General features: G+C 46.2%; 1 protein-coding gene across 1 annotated transcript in view; it reads left to right on the forward strand.

Annotated features, from left to right (window-relative positions):
- The window catches only part of LOC124616585 (venom dipeptidyl peptidase 4-like), a 256,248-nt gene that overhangs the window by 215,160 nt on the left and 20,465 nt on the right, over window positions 1-20,623 (forward strand). The window contains exons 14-15 of the mRNA XM_047144906.1: window positions 4,501-4,661; window positions 20,251-20,462. Of these exons, the coding sequence (XP_047000862.1) occupies window positions 4,501-4,661; window positions 20,251-20,462 (373 nt within the window). The remainder of the gene's footprint in view (window positions 1-4,500; window positions 4,662-20,250; window positions 20,463-20,623) is intronic.

Consider the following 20,623-nt stretch of genomic DNA (forward strand, 5'->3'; position numbering starts at 1 on the left):
CGTGTTGCTCCGTGACACCGGCGATGTTACATCTCGTCCGCAGATCCTTCAGAAGGCGCACTGCATTGTGCATTCAGGAACATGGACACACACGTTTGAACATCTCATTTAAGTCAACTTCCCACCGCCAGTACACCCACCACCCACCACACAGCCATGTATTATATACAGCGTGTCGTATCTGCCCCTGAAACTTTGAAGGGTTGTAGCTCCCAAACTAAAAATTATAGGAATGTAATTCAAATTGATGTATACACTGCTTTAAAAAATTGTGTCTTTTTGCTGTAACTCTTTGGATAATAACACAAAAAACTATGTTCATAGCTCTGCAGACAGTGTAACGTTTCCTATGGTGATCTACGGCAATAAATATTTCCGTCGCTCATTACTTCGTAACTTACGGAAGTAAACAAATTTAGTGAAATACCCTGTATGTAATTAAAATGCACTTGTGCCAACTAATATTTTGCCTGCCTGTCCAGATTCGTATGGCCACAGATCCTTTGGCCACCTTCCACCCATTTATCATTATCAGTGAGGAAGGAACTTTAGGCTCCTCGGAACACAAAGGTGACCGACTCGCAACACAATAATAATGATACTGGACGCTGTGGTCTGGGGTGAAGTCAGTGTTGCGATCAGCTCGCGACTCTCACCAGGCTAGTCCATTGCAGGAATATTACTGTTAACAGGCCATTGCTTCACAGATTCTGATTTATGATAGGGTGTACTAATACGCTGATACAAACTATAATCCTCTCCGAATTGCTCCTCTACTGTACACAGTGCTGTAAAATCCTTCTGGATCCGACGTTTTCTTCAGCGAAATAAGGCGGCCACGCCACACACCACGACACCATATCATGTGTACATCACGCAGTTTCACTACGAGCCGCTTGTGTGGTCCAGTGTCAAAAGTCTTCCGGAAATCCAGAAATAAGGAATCTACACTCCTGGAAATGGAAAAAAGAACACATTGACACCGGTGTGTCAGACCCACCATACTTGCTCCGGACACTGCGAGAGGGCTGTACAAGCAATGACCACACGCACGGCACAGCGGACACACCAGGAACCGCGGTGTTGGCCGTCGAATGGCGCTAGCTGCGCAGCATTTGTGCACCGCCGCCGTCAGTGTCAGCCAGTTTGCCGTGGCATACGGAGCTCCATCGCAGTCTTTAACACTGGTAGCATGCCGCGACAGCGTGGACGTGAACCGTATGTGCAGTTGACGGACTTTGAGAGAGGGCGTATAGTGGGCATGCGGGAGGCCGGGTGGGCGTACCGCCGAATTGCTCAACACGTGGGGCGTGAGGTCTCCACCGTACATCGATGTTGTCGCCAGTGGTCGGCGGAAGGTGCACGTGCCCGTCGACCTGGGACCGGACCGCAGCGACGCACGGTTGCACGCCAAGACCGTAGGATCCTACGCAGTGCCGTAGGGGACCGCACCGCCACTTCCCAGCAAATTAGGGACACTGTTGCTCCTGGGGTATCGGCGAGGACCATTCGCAACCGTCTCCATGAAGCTGGGCTACGGTCCCGCACACCGTTAGGCCGTCTTCCGCTCACGCCCCAACATCGTGCAGCCCGCCTCCAGTGGTGTCGCGACAGGCGTGAATGGAGGGACGAATGGAGACGTGTCGTCTTCAGCGATGAGAGTCGCTTCTGCCTTGGTGCCAATGATGTTCGTATGCGTGTTTGGCGCCGTGCAGGTGAGCGCCACAATCAGGACTGCATACGACCAAGGCACACAGGGCCAACACCCGGCAACATGGTGTGGGGAGCGATCTCCTACACTGGCCGTACACCACTGGTGATCGTCGAGGGGACACTGAATAGTGCACGGTACATCCAAACCGTCATCGAACCCATCGTTCTACCATTCCTAGACCGGCAAGGGAACTTGCTGTTCCAACAGGACAATGCGCGTCCGCATGTATCCCGTGCCACGCAACGTGCTCTAGAAGGTGTAAGTCAACTACCCTGGCCAGCAAGATCTCCGGATCTGTCCGCCATTGAGCATGTTTGGGACTGGATGAAGCGTCGTCTCACGCGGTCTGCACGTCCAGCACGAACGCTGGTCCAACTGAGGCGCCAGGTGGAAATGGCATGGCAAGCCGTTCCACAGGACTACATCAAGCATCTCTACGATCGTCTCCATGGGAGAATAGCAGCCTGCATTGCTGCGAAAGGTGGATATACACTGTACTAGTGCCGACATTGTGCATGCTCTGTTGCCTGTGTCTATGTGCCTGTGGTTCTGTCAGTGTGATCATGTGATGTATCTGACCCCAGGAATGTGTCAATAAAGTTTCCCCTTCCTGGGACAATGAATTCACGGTGTTCTTATTTCAATTTCCAGGAATCTATTTGAAATCCCTTGTCAATAGAACTTAGCGCTTCATATGAATAAAGAGCTAGTTGTGTTTCACAAGAACGATATTTTCTAAACCCATGTTGACTTGTGTGTCAATAGACCGTTAGAAACTCGAAATACACTGGTGTGCAAACGTAAGGGCGAAAGTAATTTTCACATGATGTACCACAGCGGAATGAAATACACGGTGAGACGAACAGAAATGACACTTTTATTCAAATTGCACGGATGTCACAGCTATTGGTGCTGGTCGCCCGTACGTTAAAAAGGCGGGACACGGTTCTTAATAGAGTGTGTGATCACTACGCACGGTAATATATGCTCCGCAATGTTCCCGCATGCTGGCCACAAGGTTGGTGGTGGCAGGGCGTCCCATCCCTCCTCCTGTGTGGTTTACAACTGCTGGATATCCGTTGATGAATGTGGATGTGCTGCAGTGTGTCTCCCCAACGGATCCCATACGTACTCGATGAGTAATAAGTCAGGGGGACGGGCAGGTCAGTCCATTCGCTGAATATCCGCTCGTTCCAAGGCTCCTCCTCCACCTGCGCTGTCCGATGCGGTCGCGAATTGTCACCCACAAAAAGTACAGTCAGGGCCGAATGCAACCCGGGAAAGACGCACATGGGGTAGGACTACAGAGTCAATAACGATGACCGGTGAGTGTACCGCGTTCAAAGGTTCGGAGGTCAGTACGCCAATGCAACATTAAGTCTTCCCACACCATAACACCTGCACCATCAAAACGATCATGTTCGACAATCCAGAATAAGATTTTCACTCTGCAGCGGAGTGTGCGCTGATATGAAAGCTCCTAGCAGATTAAAACTGCGTGCCAGACCGAGACTCGAACTAGGGATCTTTACCTTGTAACCTCCCCACAAAATTTTTCGAATGACAATAATTAAATGTTAACGAGAATAGAACCTAGTGTAACCTCCCAGCAAATAAAATAACTTATTGACAATGACAATTAAATGAGAAATAGCAATCTGAGCCAAATGTAAGCTGCCCACAAAAATGAAAGTCAATTCAATAAAAATGAAATCTCAGTGACAATGAAAACGCAAATAGACCGAAATGTCGATCTTAGGCCCTGTTCTTATCTCAGTAAAATTGCATCTGCTCTTATTTTTCGCCATAGCTTGGAGGAAATGCATCGCAAAAATTCTTTGAACTTAAGTAAATTTTTTCTTTAAGGAAATGCATGGGAAATTTTCTTTCAATAAAATATTTGTTTTGTTAAAATGCTTGGTTTGAAAACAAAATTATTATTGGGGCGATTCTTGAACAAATTAATTACAGTTAAGATACATTACATTATCAGATGAGCGCAATGCTGCTTCATTACCTTATTTAAAATATATACCTCGTCCTGAATCTTGACCAGAGGCCCATGTCGACGCCCGCCGACTCCTCACACACAACTGCGACTGTCTCTCGCGTGCCACTACATGCTCTCGCGACTCGCTACGTACAACTACTCTCTCGCAACTGCCACTAACGACTCCCTACACGCAACTGAACTCTCGCGCGGTCAAGCGCAGACTAGCAACGATAAATAACTCTCTGGTCAGAGATTCTGTCATGCCTCGCCATCGCTGTACTAAATACGTACGCGTTTCAACCTTCCGCGGGCAAGTGCTCTACCATCTGAGCTACCCAAGCACGACTCACGCCCCGTCCTCACAGCTTTATTTCTGCCAGTTCTTGTCTCCTACCTTCCAAACTTCACAGAAGCTGTTCTGCGAACCTTGCAGAACTAGCACTCCTGGAAGAAAGGATATTGCAGAGACAGGGCTTAGCCACAGCCTGGGGGATGTTTCCAGTTTGGAAGGTAGGAGACGAGATACTGGCAGACGTAAAGCTGTGAGGACGGGACGTGAGTCGTGCTTGGGTAGCTCAGATGGTAAAGCACTTGCCCGCGAAAAGCAATGGTCCCGAGTTTGAGTCTCGGTCTCACACACAGTTTTAATCTGCCAGGAAGTTTCATCTTCGACAATGTTCCTGACGTATTGCGACATGTCGTCATATGAGTGTACGTCCACCGAGGGCGTACTGACCTCCATACAGGGTGGGGCAAACACGTTGCCGACTAACATTCCACTTTTGTCGCGCAGGAAGCTGCTGCAGAAGTACCCTTTCATCGACCGCTCACGCATTGGCGTCTGGGGCTGGAGCTACGGCGGCTACACTGCGGCCATGGTGCTGGCCCGGGACGACAAGAATATCTTCAAGTGCGGCGTCTCTGTGGCGCCCGTCATCAGCTGGATATACACTGGTGAGTACTGCAGAAGCACACGCCTCTCTGATACTCAGTGGTGAGTATGCAGAAGCCCACCCCTCTCTGATACGCACTCGCGAGTACAGCGGAAGCTCTCGCCTCTGGCCACGGCCACCGTGTCTTAATCGGTAAAGCCAATTACATACCTGGCCAGGCAGCAGGCGGCACCGATATTTTAATGCCTTCGAAGCAGGGAATGCAGGCAGCGACAGTATACACTCAGGTGAATCCCTACAAGCAGAGAGCTTAGCATGCTAAACACCCGTACACCAATGCCCTGACAAGCACAACTAATCGCCGACTGGTGCTTCTCTTAGACAACACTTTTTGGACAACAGTTATTCACAGTGTAATGCGTATGGCTTAAAATTTCGTTTCAATAAACCACTGACCGCATCAGGTCTAGCACAACATTTTTGTTTTATAAAAATGTAGAGCGCTCTTTTTAGAAACGGCCGTCTTGTTCGCAAACATGACATCTCGTTTGCTGTAACATCTATTAAAACCAACTCCCATAATCTGATGAATTTTTATCGGCGTTTCCTTGCTTCCCTCCATGTGCATCCTGGTCCGACAGAAGTTTTTGCAAAGTTGGTACTTATTGGTGTTTTTCACAATAACGGAGAAATTGCGACCTAATAACACATTTATCCATATGGGAATGCAGACTTTCTCGTAGAGTTTTATTGTTGAAATCAGACATAATGTGCATCCGCACTGAAATAATTGTAACATCTATCGCCCTCAAAGATTTGTTTTGTTCTGGTTTAGGGTGAAAAAACAACTAAGGTCATACGCGACCATGTCAAAAGAAGAACTAAGGACTTATCCTTGGAGAAAAGTCCACAAAATACGCCGTAAAGACAACTTTCTTTTCTTTCTTTCTTTTGCTTACGCCATAGACCCGCAGTGATCACAGGGTCGATGTGGTTAGAACGGATTTGGCAAGGTTAGTTTTAGGAGTGGCCGGATGCCCTTCCTGCCGCCACCCCATACCCTCAGGGATGGAATCAGTGTACCCCAGCTGTCCGCATCTAGTGTAAATCGTGAAAAAGTGCGAAAATGTGTCAAATGTCTGCGACGCGTGTAACTGAGGCGGAACGTGGGGACCAGCCCGGTATTGACCTAGCGGGATGTGGAAAACCGCCTAAAAACCACATCCAGGCTGGCCGGCACACCGGCCCTCGTCGTTAAACCGCCGGGCGGATTCGATCGGCGGCCGGCGCGCCTACCCGAGTCCAGGAAGTAGCACGTTAGCGCGCTCCGCTACCCTGGCGGGTACGCTGTAAAGACAACCGAGGTCGCGAGTTAAAGATCACGTGTGCTTCGCCATATTGCTACGGCGGATAAAAAGTAAAACGCGGTCGACATCCCGCGCGCCGTTCGCTAAAACGGCCGATAACTCGGATGTGAAACATACATTAGAATGTAAATGGTTAAAAAAAGGGCATTCGGTCAGGAAATGGCGAACCACCAAAGGCTGATGACAATAAGCACAAATTGGTGGGAATCACCACATAACAAACGGCGACAGCTGAAATGACAGTGCCCAATATGAAACCCAGCTAAAATGAGCTCCTCGCGGTCAGAGTGCCGAGAATAGGTCGTCCAAGCCGCTGGGAGAGGTTCAGTTCGCCGGAACTTTTTCCCATGAAGGGAAGATCAGTGGAGGTGACAAAGTGATACCACCTGCTGACAGACGGCAACACTGAGATCATTGGAAGGAGTGGAAGAACTAGCGGACTGAGCTAGGAGGACTGCAGCCTTGGCAGTTGTGTCAACGGCCTCGTTGCCCGTCAGACCGATGTGACCAGCGGTCCGCATAAATATCACACTAGCTCCGTTAAGAATGAGCAAGTGGAAACTCACTCGGACCCGTTGCACTAAGGGATGGACTGTGTACAGCGCACAGAGACTCTGAGAGGCACTCAGAGAACGTCAGAGAACCGCAGCACATGACACAATTCAAAATCCAGTGTTGGCTGATGTATTGCACGGCCCGATACAGGGCGTAGAGCTCTGCTGCAAATACTGAGCAGTGTTCCGGAAGCTGATGTCGAAAATCGTCGGGCCAGTGATGAAGGCACCCCCGACACAACGGTTAGTCTGAGAGCCATCAGTGTACATACAAGGGCTATCGCTACATTCCTTGCATAGGTTGAGAAGGTCATTCCTTAATAGATCTTGTTTGCCTTGCGATGAATAATTCTTCAAAATCTCTGCAGGTCTTGCAACTTTCAGCTGCTTCCGATGCCCACAATGAAACTTCTCCACTGGTCTTTGACACTATAAACTGTATTTTATCTTGTTTCTTTCGAGATCGGAGAAATACATTTCTGAACCTTTTTATAAACACCATTGTGTACATAGAATTTTTGTCGTTCGAAAATATTTGAAATTGCCTAGCTTTGAAAATACTGTGTTCGACCTTAGAGGATGAAACAGTCCCCTTGCGACCATAATATCGATCTTCAAGATCCTACTCATCGCCACTTCCCAACGGGTGATTGATTTCTGGAATATGGTTCTGGGTATATTTCAAATTGGTTTTGTCTCTTAGGACAACCTTCACATTTTGAGAAACGATTGGTTACATATTCCTGCCAATTACGCACCTCGGATAAAATTTTCTCCTAATAGGATTGAATTCTGCTTTCATTTGTACCACGTTGTCTACCTCCTCGCGTTGTGGAGCATTTGGTTTATTCTGTGCGTCGCTTTCTCGGTAGCATTCTGAAGTTGCGTGTGAACTTCTCCCTACTTTGCTTCTAACCATTCTGACAAATCTTCCTCTATCTTAGTCGTCTGTTTACTAAGATAGTCATCATATAAACTCCTGCCCTGTGATCTTTAAAACTCTACTTGGTTAGTTACTTTATCCATCTTTTCAGCAATTTTAGTCTGTTCTTTATTTATTGCTCCACATTCCCCTCTAATTTGGAGACCGTTGTTTGCAATGTTTCGTCCATTTCATTAGAAGATTTTACACTTAATTGATATATCTCGCAGATAAATATTCATCGCTTTTCTTAGTAAGTGATTCTAGGTTGTTAACAGTCTTTATACCTCTTTCTTAAATTCTTGAAGATCTCGTTGTTTCTGTAACTGTAGCATCTCCCCCCGAAAAGCTTTTTCCGCAAGTTTGCGTCGTTTCTCTGGTTCTAAAATTTTCTCTCTAAAGGCTTTATCTCTAAGATCACGTTTTTTGTCTAGCTCTGTTTGTTCCTGATTTGATTTCACTGGAAATTCAAACAGCTTATTGATACTGATGTTTCCAAATGGCGTACTGACCACACTGGTAAGATTACTTTCCTCACAAGTACCTGTAGTTTCAGCCTTATAACTTTCGGTATGGTCATTACTCCTCACCAAACTAGTTCTACTCATATTTGACATTTCAGGTTCGAACGAATCCTCTGCCCTCTTAACATCTAAACTTTCCATACGGTTTTCATCCTCTCTCGTATCTTCTCTCCCCAAGGTCCCTAGACTTGCATCTAGATTCGATCTTAAATGGTACCACGTTTCATTGTTATCAATATACGCTCTCAGAATAACACCAAAATAATAATACACAATAAATAAAATATAGCTCTAACTACTTATACAGTTTATGCGTCACGGACTTGCCTCATTTAACCACACAATTAAAATTAAAAGAAAGCGCAATGAGATACTGTTCAACCAGCAATAAAATGTCTTCACACATAAACGTCCGAGCCGCATAACACAAGTCAATTATTTCCTACCTTCCGTACAGCTTCTGAAGTCCTGTAGTTCCCGGAGGTAGGCGCCTCGTGGGTTGTCGTAGTGGAGAATATGAAACATATAATTAGAAGTTTTGAGTCACTGTTTTTTACGCAGTCACAACAGTTACATTTCACCACTGTTTATTACGTAATAACTGTTTTCATACCTTTTTCCGAGCCACGCGTTGAGCGCCAGATGCAGCCGCCCTTCGTCGATCTACTGTCGTCGACTTCTCTGACGTAAGATATTGAAGTTGTTATCTGCTGTATATGCCTGACTTCCCGTTATCTCCACATATCACATGGAGCACACACATACATCTTCACTGTAACGGCGACTAAATATCGGGTCTTCACAATAATAATTAATGTTGACTTTTTACGCAGTCGATCAACTTCATTTGTTGCTGCGTTACCGAACACAAGAGAGTTAATAACATCTTTGGATGTTAGTTATTATTTCAACTTCCTATTTTCGACGTTACTACTACTTATCCGGACTGTTTCTGATTTTGTATTATTTCTGTACGCTTGGAAATGAAATGTTATACAACTTTTAAATCACAATTTACGCTTCGTAATATTTCATAATCGAACCTTCCGTCATCCAGAGATACAGAGATACTACTTATCCGGACTGTTTCTGATTTTGTATTATATCTGTCCGCTTGGAAATGAAACGTTATACAGCTTCTAAGTCACAATTTACGCTTCGTAATATTTCATAAGCGAACCTTCCGTCAGTCACAATTTACGCTTCGTAATATTTCATAATCGAACCTTCCGTCATCCGGATATATAGATGATTATCGTTGACTAATATACACGCAATTGTTGAAATTACTTTAGTTTCTTATTAACAATATTTAATAATAATTAAATGATCATGAATGATTGTGTTTTGTATATAGGGAAAAGGAGGGTTGATCTTACAATCACTCTCAGCAATTACGTGAACTAAAATGTCCGTGATTTTTATAGTTTTTTACTCGAAGAAAATATAGCAATGACTATAGTCCATTACTATACGTCGACACAGTCATTCAAACTTCGTACGCCTTTACTTTCACATTCTTATATTCAATGTAACGTCCCTTCGTATACTCCACAGATCCTATTATCGGTTATTCGGCATGTAATAGAATTTAATACTGAGCGCTACTTTTTCTCGCGCATACAATTCCTCAGACATTCTTAGTTAGTGACTTTACGACAAAAGTCTGTTCCTTATAAATTAACTACAGTCAGTTCTCTTGCAGTTTAACAAAAGTGAACTGATCCATTTCGTAACATTTCATACGGAAATGCCGGCTATATCGCACGCCACAGCAACGCAGAGTTATTCAGAGCGCAGAAAACAAGACGAGAGAACTAACAATACCCGCACCTGGTTTATATAGTAGAATTTAGAAACTAAAGCAGCCGCGTTAAACCCTATTTGATTTCCCTGAAGCGCTACTTTGCTGCGAGCGTTATTCTGATGAGAGATTATACAGGGTGAGTCACCTAACATTACCGCTGGATATATTTCGTAAACCACATCAAATACTGACGAACCGATTCCACAGACCGAACGTGAGGAGAGGGGCTAGTGTAATTATTTAATACAAACCATATAAAAATGCACGGAAGTATGTTTTTTAACACAAACCTACGTTTTTTTAAATGGAACCACGTTAGTTTCGTTAGCACATCTGAACATATAAACAAATACGTAATCAGTGCCGTTTGTTGCATTGTAAAATGTTAATTACATCCGGAGATATTGTAACCTAAAGTTGACGCTTGGAACCTCCGACGTTCAGTTGCGTGTTGTAACAAATACGGGCCTCGGTCGGCGAGCAGCATCTGCAGGGACATGTTTACGATGACGACCGTGTTTACGAGTGTGGCTGTAGTGCACTGTTGTGGTTTGGTCTAGCTGTCGCAGTGTCCACATGTAGCGCTTGCTGCTATTGTTATTCTGCGTTCGTCTCCGCACGCAGAGCAACTGTAGTACACCGTGTTACCAGACGTCTGTGATAGTGTAGTGTTGTAGGAATTGTGACCATGGTGTATTCGAACTCTGAAAAGGCGGAGATGATACTCATCTATGGCGAGTGTCGACGAAATGCAGCTGAAGCCTGCAGGGTGTATGCAGAACGGTACCTGGACAGAGAGCATCCAACGTGCCGCACATTGCATAACATCTACCGCCAACTGTATGCAACAGGTATGGTCGTAGCACGCAAACGGGTCCGTAACAGGCCCGTCACAGGAAAAGCGGGTGTAGTTGGTGTGTTAGCTGCTGTTGCCATGAACCCACACATGAGTACACTGGACACTGCGAGAACCGGTGGACTGAGTCAAAGTAGTGTCATGCGCATACTGCATCGTCACCGCTTTCACCCGTTTCATGTGTCGCTACATCAGCAATTACATGGTGATGACTTTAATCATCGAGTGCAATTCTGTCAATGGGCATTAACAGAGATTGCGTTGCAGTTCTACCTGTTTACCGATGAAGCGGGTTTCACAAACCACGGGGCAGTGAATCTACGGAACATGCATTACTGGTCCGTGGACAATCCACCCTGGCTCAGACAGGTAGAGCGACAGCGACCGTGGGCTGTAAATGTACGGTGCGGAATCATTGACGACCACCTCATTGGTCCTCACTTCATTGCAGGGGCCCAAACAGCTGCAACATACATCGCGTTTCTACAGAATGATCTGCCAACGTTGCTCGAAAATGTCCCACTGGAAACGCGTCGACGTATGTGGTATCAGCAAGATGGTGCACCTGCACATTCCGCAATTAACACTAGGCTGACCCTTGACAGGATGTTCGACGGGCGTTTCATAGGACGTGGAGGACGCATAAATTGGCCAGCCCGTTCTCCTGATCTTACACCTCTGGACTTTTTTCTGTGGGGTACGTTAAAGGATAATGTGTACCGTGATGTGCCTACAACCCCAGAGGATATGAAACAACGTATTGTGGCAGCCTGCGGCGACATTACACCAGATGTACTGCGGCGTGTACGACATTCATTACGCCAGAGATTGCAATTGTGTGCAGCAAATGATGGCCACCACATTGAACATCTATTGGCCTGACATGTCGGGACACACTCCATTCCACTCCGTAATTGAAAACGGAAACCACCTGTGCACGTGTACCTCACCCCTCATGGCAATGTACATGTGCGTCAGTGAAAAAGACCAATAAAAAGGTGTTAGCATGTGGACGTAATATGCTGTTCCAGTCTCTTCTGTGCCTAAGGTCCATCACCGTTCCCTTTGGATCCCTACGTAATTCGGTGCTCTCCGATACACACGATCGAACAGCGGAGGAGTGGTACTCAAGCGTCAACTTTAGGTTAAAATATCTCCGGATGTAGTTAACATTTCACAATGCAACAAACGGTACTGATTACGTATTTGTTTATATGTTCAGATGTGGTAACAAAACTAACGGGGTTCCATTTAAAAAAAAAACGTAGGTTTGTGTTAAAAAACATACTTCCGTGCATTTTTGTATGGTTTGTATTAACCAATTACACTAGCCCCTCTCCTCACGTTCGGTTTGTGGAATCGATTCGTCAGTATTTGATGTGGTTTACGAAATATATCCAGCGGTAATGTTAGGTGACTCACCCTGTATATCGATAATTTTAATTAACATTTTTTCAATTCTATTACTTATTTCAGATGTTATCGATCACCTCTCTCCTACATGATAATAAGCCTGATAATATTGTTCTCAATTGAAAGAGCGGTTATAGAGCGTGGGATGTAAGCTTCCTTAAGCGGGCGAGTAGATAAGACAATATAAAATTGGAAATTGATACTTTGAAGCTACATTTTGAGGGACTTCATGAAGTCTGATGGTAGGAAAACAGGATTTCCCGTCACTTGAATAAAATTATGCAAATACATAATCAAATAGAGATAGATCTAATAATGAATAAGAAAACATTAATGTCCGTGGTGTACTACAGCATTGTGAAGGCACTACCATAGCCAAGATAGACATGGAGTAAATATGCACCACAGTAGTTCAAGTTTATGTACCTCCTAATTTCCCAATGAAGAGATTGAATATTTCCTTTATTTCATCACACATTCCCTCAGACTGTCAAGAGAGACGAAAATTTAATTGTAATGGGGGATTGGAATTCAATTCGTTGGAAAGGAAGAGAAGGAAGTATAGGAGGAGAACATGGAACGAGGGAAAGGAATGGAAGAGGAAACCGCAATTAAAATTGTGCACAGAGAATAATTTGACATTTTTTTCTGTAACACTGTTTAAAATTTTTTCCTTGTACAGCCATTCTACACTCCTGGAAATGGAAAAAAGAACACATTGACACCGGTGTGTCAGACCCACCATACTTGCTCCGGACACTGCGAGAGGGCTGTACAAGCAATGATCACACGCACGGCACAGCGGACACACCAGGAACCGCGGTGTTGGCCGTCGAATGGCGCTAGCTGCGCAGCATTTGTGCACCGCCGCCGTCAGTGTCAGCCAGTTTGCCGTGGCGTACGGAGCTCCATCGCAGTCTTTAACACTGGTAGCATGCCGCGACAGCGTGGACGTGAACCGTATGTGCAGTTGACGGACTTTGAGCGAGGGCGTATAGTGGGCATGCGGGAGGCCGGGTGGACGTACCGCCGAATTGCTCAACACGTGGGGCGTGAGGTCTCCACAGTACATCGATGTTGTCGCCAGTGGTCGGCGGAAGGTGCACGTGCCCGTCGACCTGGGACCGGACCGCAGCGACGCACGGATGCACGCCAAGACCGTAGGATCCTACGCAGTGCCGTAGGGGACCGCACCGCCACTTCCCAGCAAATTAGGGACACTGTTGCTCCTGGGGTATCGGCGAGGACCATTCGCAACCGTCTCCATGAAGCTGGGCTACGGTCCCGCACACCGTTAGGCCGTCTTCCGCTCACGCCCCAACATCGCGCAGCCCGCCTCCAGTGGTGTCGCGACAGGCGTGAATGGAGGGACGAATGGAGACGTGTCGTCTTCAGCGATGAGAGTCGCTTCTGCCTTGGTGCCAATGATGGTCGTATGCGTGTTTGGCGCCGTGCAGGTGAGCGCCACAATCAGGACTGCATACGACCAAGGCACACAGGGCCAACACCCGGCATCATGGTGTGGGGAGCGATCTCCTACACTGGCCGTACACCACTGGTGATCGTCGAGGGGACACTGAATAGTGCACGGAACATCCAAACCGTCATCGAACCCATCGTTCTACCATTCCTAGACCGGCAAGGGAACTTGCTGTTCCAACAGGACAATGCACGTCCGCATGTATCCCGTGCCACCCAACGTGCTCTAGAAGGTGTAAGTCAACTACCCTGGCCAGCAAGATCTCCGGATCTGTCCCCCATTGAGCATGTTTGGGACTGGATGAAGCGTCGTCTCACGCGGTCTGCACGTCCAGCACGAACGCTGGTCCAACTGAGGCGCCAGGTGGAAATGGCATGGCAAGCCGTTCCACAGGACTACATCCAGCATCTCTACGATCGTCTCCATGGGAGAATAGCAGCCTGCATTGCTGCGAAAGGTGGATATACACTGTACTAGTGCCGACATTGTGCATGCTCTGTTGCCTGTGTCTATGTGCCTGTGGTTCTGTCAGTGTGATCATGTGATGTATCTGACCCCAGGAATGTGTTAATAAAGTTTCCCCTTCCTGGAACAATGAATTCACGGTGTTCTTATTTCAATTTCCAGGAGTGTATATATTCCTTCCGACTTTCGGCTTTCCCTTCTTTGGTTTTTTGTGCCAATACAACAACGAGACAGATATCAAGGAGCTGGTAAATACCAGTTAGAATGTCACGTTTGCAAGGCAATTTATATGGCAATGACAGGAAAAAATCTGAAAACTAGATACAAAGAATACATAAGAAAGAGGAAATATGAAAATAGCCATCCTGCCTTTGCTGAAAACCTAGTAAATCATGGACATAAACCATTTAACATCAAATAGGATATCAAAATCGGTAGAGATGCGACAGCATACTTGCCTAGAATGTTCCTAAGCGCCACGCATAAAAATGGGAAATTCTGGTGCTTATATCTCGAGTTCTGTTGGTGATAAAAAATGTAGGATCGAGTGTTTCGGATAGCCTTTGGGTTAGGGACCACTTTTATACTGATCAGAAGGATCGCCTTAGTGTCACTATCCTACAGTACAGAGTCAAAGTATGAATATTACACACTTCCTCCTGCTCGGGTAAATAGAGGAAATAGGTTGGTTCTTTTTGAATTTGATGTGGTCTTCGGTGGGCTTGATGGGAGTTATGGAGGCACCATTATTTCGTGGGCGGTTCCATGGAAAACCCAAAGAGAAGTATTTTTTTGTTTTGGCATTTATCTGGTAATAAATATGCAACCAGACGCTTTTTTACGACTTATTCAACCATGAACATGTTTTCGAGCCGCTGCAGGCTCGTCATCAGATGGAGGTGTTACAGGAACATTATGTTGTGGACGAAGTGTAGCTAGATGCAGTGCTGCCGAGTGCACTGCCTTGTGGTATCCACATCAGATTGCTTCTTATAACGTGCGTTGTTAAGCTATGTATACAAATAAACGAAGTATGTTTTACATACTTTGTAAAAACATGGAATGTTTACATGCTGTGAGCCAGTGTAAAACCAAATGTAGCTACGTACTGTGTTTATTTGTGTGCATAGCGTAATAATGCACGTTATAAGAAACAATCTGATGTGGATACCACAAGGCAGTGCACTCACCAGCACTGCATCTAGCTACGCTTGGTCCACAACATAATGTTTCTGTAACACCTCCATCTGAATATGAGCCTGCAGTGGCTCTAAAACATTTTCATGGTTGTGAGAGCTTAACTTTTCCCGGCGAACTGAATGTTCAAATAATTTACGGGTTTGCTGCCGGGTGACGTCGTCGACAACCGCCGATATTTCGGCAGGAGCACACCCTGCCATTCTCAAGGCACAAGTGCAAGGAGGAAGCAATGTACAGGGGAATTTAATACCTCGTTTCACAGAGGAGAAATAAGGAAGATACCACACACAGAACAAGTAACTGCAGAGTCAACACGCAACCAACGATAACCAACATTAGAAATATCGATAGTGACTATTAATCAACAGGTGAGGTAGCCCTAATTCTGTCCCTCTGTTTTTTGATGAGAGACAGAGCCGGATTCCAAGCAGCATTTAGACAAAATCCACCATCTCTGTTTATAAGGTTGCTTGATAGTTTGATTTCACCAACTTCCTTAATGACACTATCCCAATAGCTGGACGTGCAAGCCAGAATCTCCGTGTTGTATTCCATAGGATGACCGGTGTCAAGGCAATGTTATGCAATAGCGGATTTGCTCGGCTGTTGTAAGCGTATGTGAAGCTTATGTTCGTTCGCATCTCGTGGTCGTGCGGTAGCGTTCTCGCTTCCCGCGCCCGGGTTCTCGGGTTCGATCCCCGGCGGGGTCAGGGATTTTCTCTGCCTTGTGATGAATGGGTGTTGTGTGATGTCTTTAGGTTAGTTAGGTTTAAGTAGTTCTAAGTCCTAGGAGACTGATGACCATGGATGCTAAGTCCCATAGTGCTCAGAGCCATTTGAACCATTTTTTTTTACGCTTATGTTCAATACACCGTTCCCCTGGCCTGATTGTCTTACCAATATATGTCAAGCCACAACTGCAAGGAATACGATAGATACCAGCCTTACGCAAACCAAGATCATCTTTTACGGACGCCTACAGGGCCTTAATCTTAGAAGGTGGTGCCGGCCGCGGTGGTCTCGCGGTTAAGGCGCTCAGTCCGGAACCGCGCGACTGCTACGGTCACAGGTTCGAATCCTGCCTCGGGCATGGATGTGTGTGATGTCTTTAGGTTAGTTAGGTTTAAGTAGTTCTAAGTTATAGGGGACTGATGACCACAGATGCTAAGTCCCATAGTGCTCAGAGCCATTTGAACCATTTTTTAGAAGGTGGTCAAAAAATAAATTTCACATCATATTTCCGCAAAATACGGCCAATCCTGTTAGAAATGCTTCCTGCGTAACGCAAAAAGGCCGTAGACTTAGGTGCCACTTCGTTGCTATCGTCACTCACCCGTTGCAGTGAAGGTTGATAGCGCAACGCGCGTTTGATCTGCCTCTCACTATAACCATTCTGACGAAAGGTGATTTCGAGATGTGCTAGCTCAGCTGCCAAACTTTCAGGGTCTGAGATAACGTGGGATCTGTGAACCAGGGTACGAAGTACTCCTTCACGCTGAGCTGGATGGTGACAACTATCAGCTCGCAGATACAAGTCAGTGTGAGTAGGCTTCCTATAAACAGATTGTCCTAACGTACCATCAATCTTCCTTGCGACCAACACATCAAGGAAGGGAAGGCCTCCATTCGTTTCCACCTCCATAGTGAACTGAATATTCGGGTGGATGGAATTCAGGTCAGACAGTCAGGACTGTGGGAGACCGGTGTATTGAACATAAGCGTCACACACGCTTACAACAACCGAGCAAATCCGCTAATGCAGAACATTGCCTTGACACCGGTCATCCTATGGAATACAACAACACGGAAATTCTGGCTTGCACGTCCAGCTATTGGGATAGTGTCATTAAGGAAGCTGTTGAAATCAAACTTTCAACCAACCTTCTAAACAGAGATGGTGGATTTTGACTGAATACGGGAGCGATACGACACAGCATCTCAGAGGGAGCGAGGTAATGGGGATATTCTTGTACGACCATTTCACGATTGTACCGTGAATATAAGGAATCCGGTAAAACATCAAATCTCCGACATCTCTGGGGCCGGAAAAAGATCCTGAGAACGTGACCAACGACGACTGAAAAGAATCGTTCAACGTGACAGAAGTGCAACCATTCCTCAAATTGCTGCAGGTTTCAATGCTGGGCCATCTACAAGTGTCAGCGTGCGAACCTTTCAACGAAACATCATCGATATGGGCTTTCGGAGTCCAAGGCCCATTCGTGTACCTTTGATGACAGCATGACATAAAGCTTTACACCTCGCCTTGGTCCGTCATCAAAGACATTGGAGTGTTGATAACTGGAAACATATTGACTTGTCGAACGAGTCTCGTTTCAAATTGTATCGAGAGCATGAACGTGTATGGGTATGGAGACAACGTCATCAATCCATAGGCCCTGCATGTCAGCAGGGGACTGTTCAAGTTGGCGGAGGCTCTGTAATGGTGTGGGGCGTGTGCACTTGGAGAGATATGGGACCCCTGATACGTCTAGATACTACTCTGACAGGTGACACGTACGTAAGCATCCTGTCTGATCACTTGCATCCATCATGTCCATTGTGCACTCCGACGGACTTGGGCAATTCCAGCAGGACAATGCGACACCCCACACGTCCAGAATTGCTACAGAGTGACTCCAGGAACACTCTTCTGAGTTTAAAGACTTCCGATAGCCACCATACTACCCTGACATGAACATTACTGAGCATATCCAGACACTACGGGATGATGATGGCATTGAAACAGAGGATGACACGCGTAAAGCTGAAATACTAAACACCTTTTTCCAAAGCTGTTTCACAGAGGAAGACCGCACTGCAGTTCCTTCTCTAAATCCTCGCACAAACGAAAAAATGGCTGACATCGAAATAAGTGTCCAAGGAATAGAAAAGCAACTGGAATCACTCAATAGAGGAAAGTCCACTGGACCTGACGGGATACCAACTCGATTCTACACAGAGTACGCGAAAGAACTTGCCCCCCTTCTAACAGCCGTGTACCGCAAATCTCTAGAGGAACGGAGGGTTCCAAATGATTGGAAAAGAGCACAGGTAGTCCCAGTCTTCAAGAAGGGTCGTCGAGCAGATGCGCAAAACTATAGACCTATATCTCTTACGTCGACTCTTGTAGAATTTTAGAACATGTTTTTTGCTCGCGTATCATGTCATTTCTGGAAACCCAGAATCTACTATGTAGGAATCAACATGGATTCCGGAAACAGCGATCGTGTGAGACCCAACTCGCCTTATTTGTTCATGAGACCCAGAAAATATTAGATACAGGCTCCCAGGTAGATGCTATTTTTCTTGACTTCCGGAAGGCGTTCGATACAGTTCCGCACTGTCGCCTGATAAACAAAGTAAGAGTCTACGGAATATCAGACCAGCTGTGTGGCTGGATTGAAGAGTTTTTAGCAAACAGAACACAGCATGTTGTTATCAATGGAGAGACGTCTACAGACGTTAAAGTAACCTCTGGCGTGCCACAGGGGAGTGTTATGGGATCATTGCTTTTCACAATATATATAAATGACTTAGTAGATAGTGTCGGAAGTTCCATGCGGCTTTTCGCAGATGATGCTGTAGTATACAGAGAAGTCGCAGCATTAGAAAATTGTAGCGAAATGCAGGAAGATCTGCAGCGGATAGGCACTTGGTGCAGGGAGTGGCAACTGACCCTTAACATAGACAAATGTAATGTATTGCGAATACATAGAAAGAAGGATCCTTTATTGTATGATTATATGATAGCGGAACAAACACTGGTAGCAGTTACTTCTGTAAAATATCTGGGAGTATGCGTGCGGAACGATTTGAAGTGGAATGATCATATAAAATTAATTGTTGGTAAGGCGGGTACCAGGTTGAGATTCATTGGGAGAGTGCTTAGAAAATGTAGTTCATCAACAAAGGAGGTGGCTTACAAAACACTCGTTCGACCTATACTTGAGTATTGCTCATCAGTGTGGGATCCGTACCAGATCGGTCTGACGGAGGAGATAGAGAAGATCCAAAGAAGAGCGGCGCGTTTCGTCACAGGGTTATTTGGTAACCGTGATTTAATAAACTTAAGTGGCAGACTCTGCAAGACAGGCGCTCTGCATCGCGGTGTAGCTTGCTGTCCAGGTTTCGAGAGGGTGCGTTTCTGGATGAGGTATCGAATATATTGCTTCCCCCTACTTATACCTCCCGAGGAGATCACGAATGTAAAATTAGAGAGATTAGAGCGCGCACGGAGGCTTTCAGACAGTCGTTCTTCCCGCGAACCATACGCGACTGGAACAGGAAAGGGAGGTAATGACAGTGGCACGTAAAGTGCCCTCCGCCACACACCGTTGGGTGGCTTGCGGAGTATCAATGTAGATGTAGATGTAGATATCTGTGATGCCTTGCAACATGCTGTTCAGAAGAGATCTCCACCCCCTCGTACTCTCACAGATTTATGGGCATCCCTGCAGGATTCATGGCGTCAGTTTCCTCAACCACTACTTCAGACATTAGTCGATTCCATGCCACGTAGTGTTGAGGGGGCCCTACACGATGTTAGTGGGGTGTACCAGTTTCTTGGACTCTTCAGTGTAATATACAATAAGGTGAGAAAAGACATGGGACAGCGATATTCTTCCCGTTCTTGCAGGATGTTTTTGTGCCCGCAGCGATGTTGGAGATTTGATATTTTACCAGATTCCTGATATTCACGGTACACTCGTGAAATGGTCGTACGGAAAAATTACGACTTCATCGCTACCTCGGAGATGCTGCGTCCCATGTTCAAACTCACTTAAATCTTGATAACCTGCCATTGTTGCAGCAGTAACCGATATGACAACTGCACCAGACACTTGTTGTATTGTATAGGCGTTGCCGACCGCAGCGCTGAATTCTGCCTGTTTACACATCTCTGTATCTGAATCGCATGCCTATACTAGTTTCTGTGGCGCTTCAGTGTATATTATAAGTGAAAGTAAAGCACGGCAGAGTTAGAGAATACGCATGGAGACTAATGCTGGGAGTTCCCACGTTATAGCTGCAACATGTACACATCCTGCACTGTTCTCAGACTCCTTGTACACCGAGTCGTACATGGGGTACCCCACGCCGGATGACAACGAAGCTGGCTACAACGAGAGTGACGTGACGCGGCTGGCAGCGCGGTTCGCCAAGAAGAAGTTCCTGCTGGCGCACGGGACGGCGGACGACGTAGTCTTCCGTCAGAACTCCGCCATGCTGGCCAGGGCCTTGGAGGAGGCCGGCGTGCTCTTCAAGGAACAGGTACGCCTCCAAAACGCACTTGCCAGCTCTCGCTGAGAAGCAAATTTCAGTCTGCGTCCTAATCGTGCACATTATCCATGACGGGGAGAAATAGTAGCTGACAGGATCACGGCATAGCTCCATCTCATTACACAGCTCACGAATCTGCCTTGCAAAATTAA

The sequence above is a fragment of the Schistocerca americana genome, chromosome 5 (genome assembly GCF_021461395.2).
Source record: "Schistocerca americana isolate TAMUIC-IGC-003095 chromosome 5, iqSchAmer2.1, whole genome shotgun sequence".
Lineage (NCBI taxonomy): Eukaryota > Metazoa > Arthropoda > Insecta > Orthoptera > Acrididae > Schistocerca > Schistocerca americana.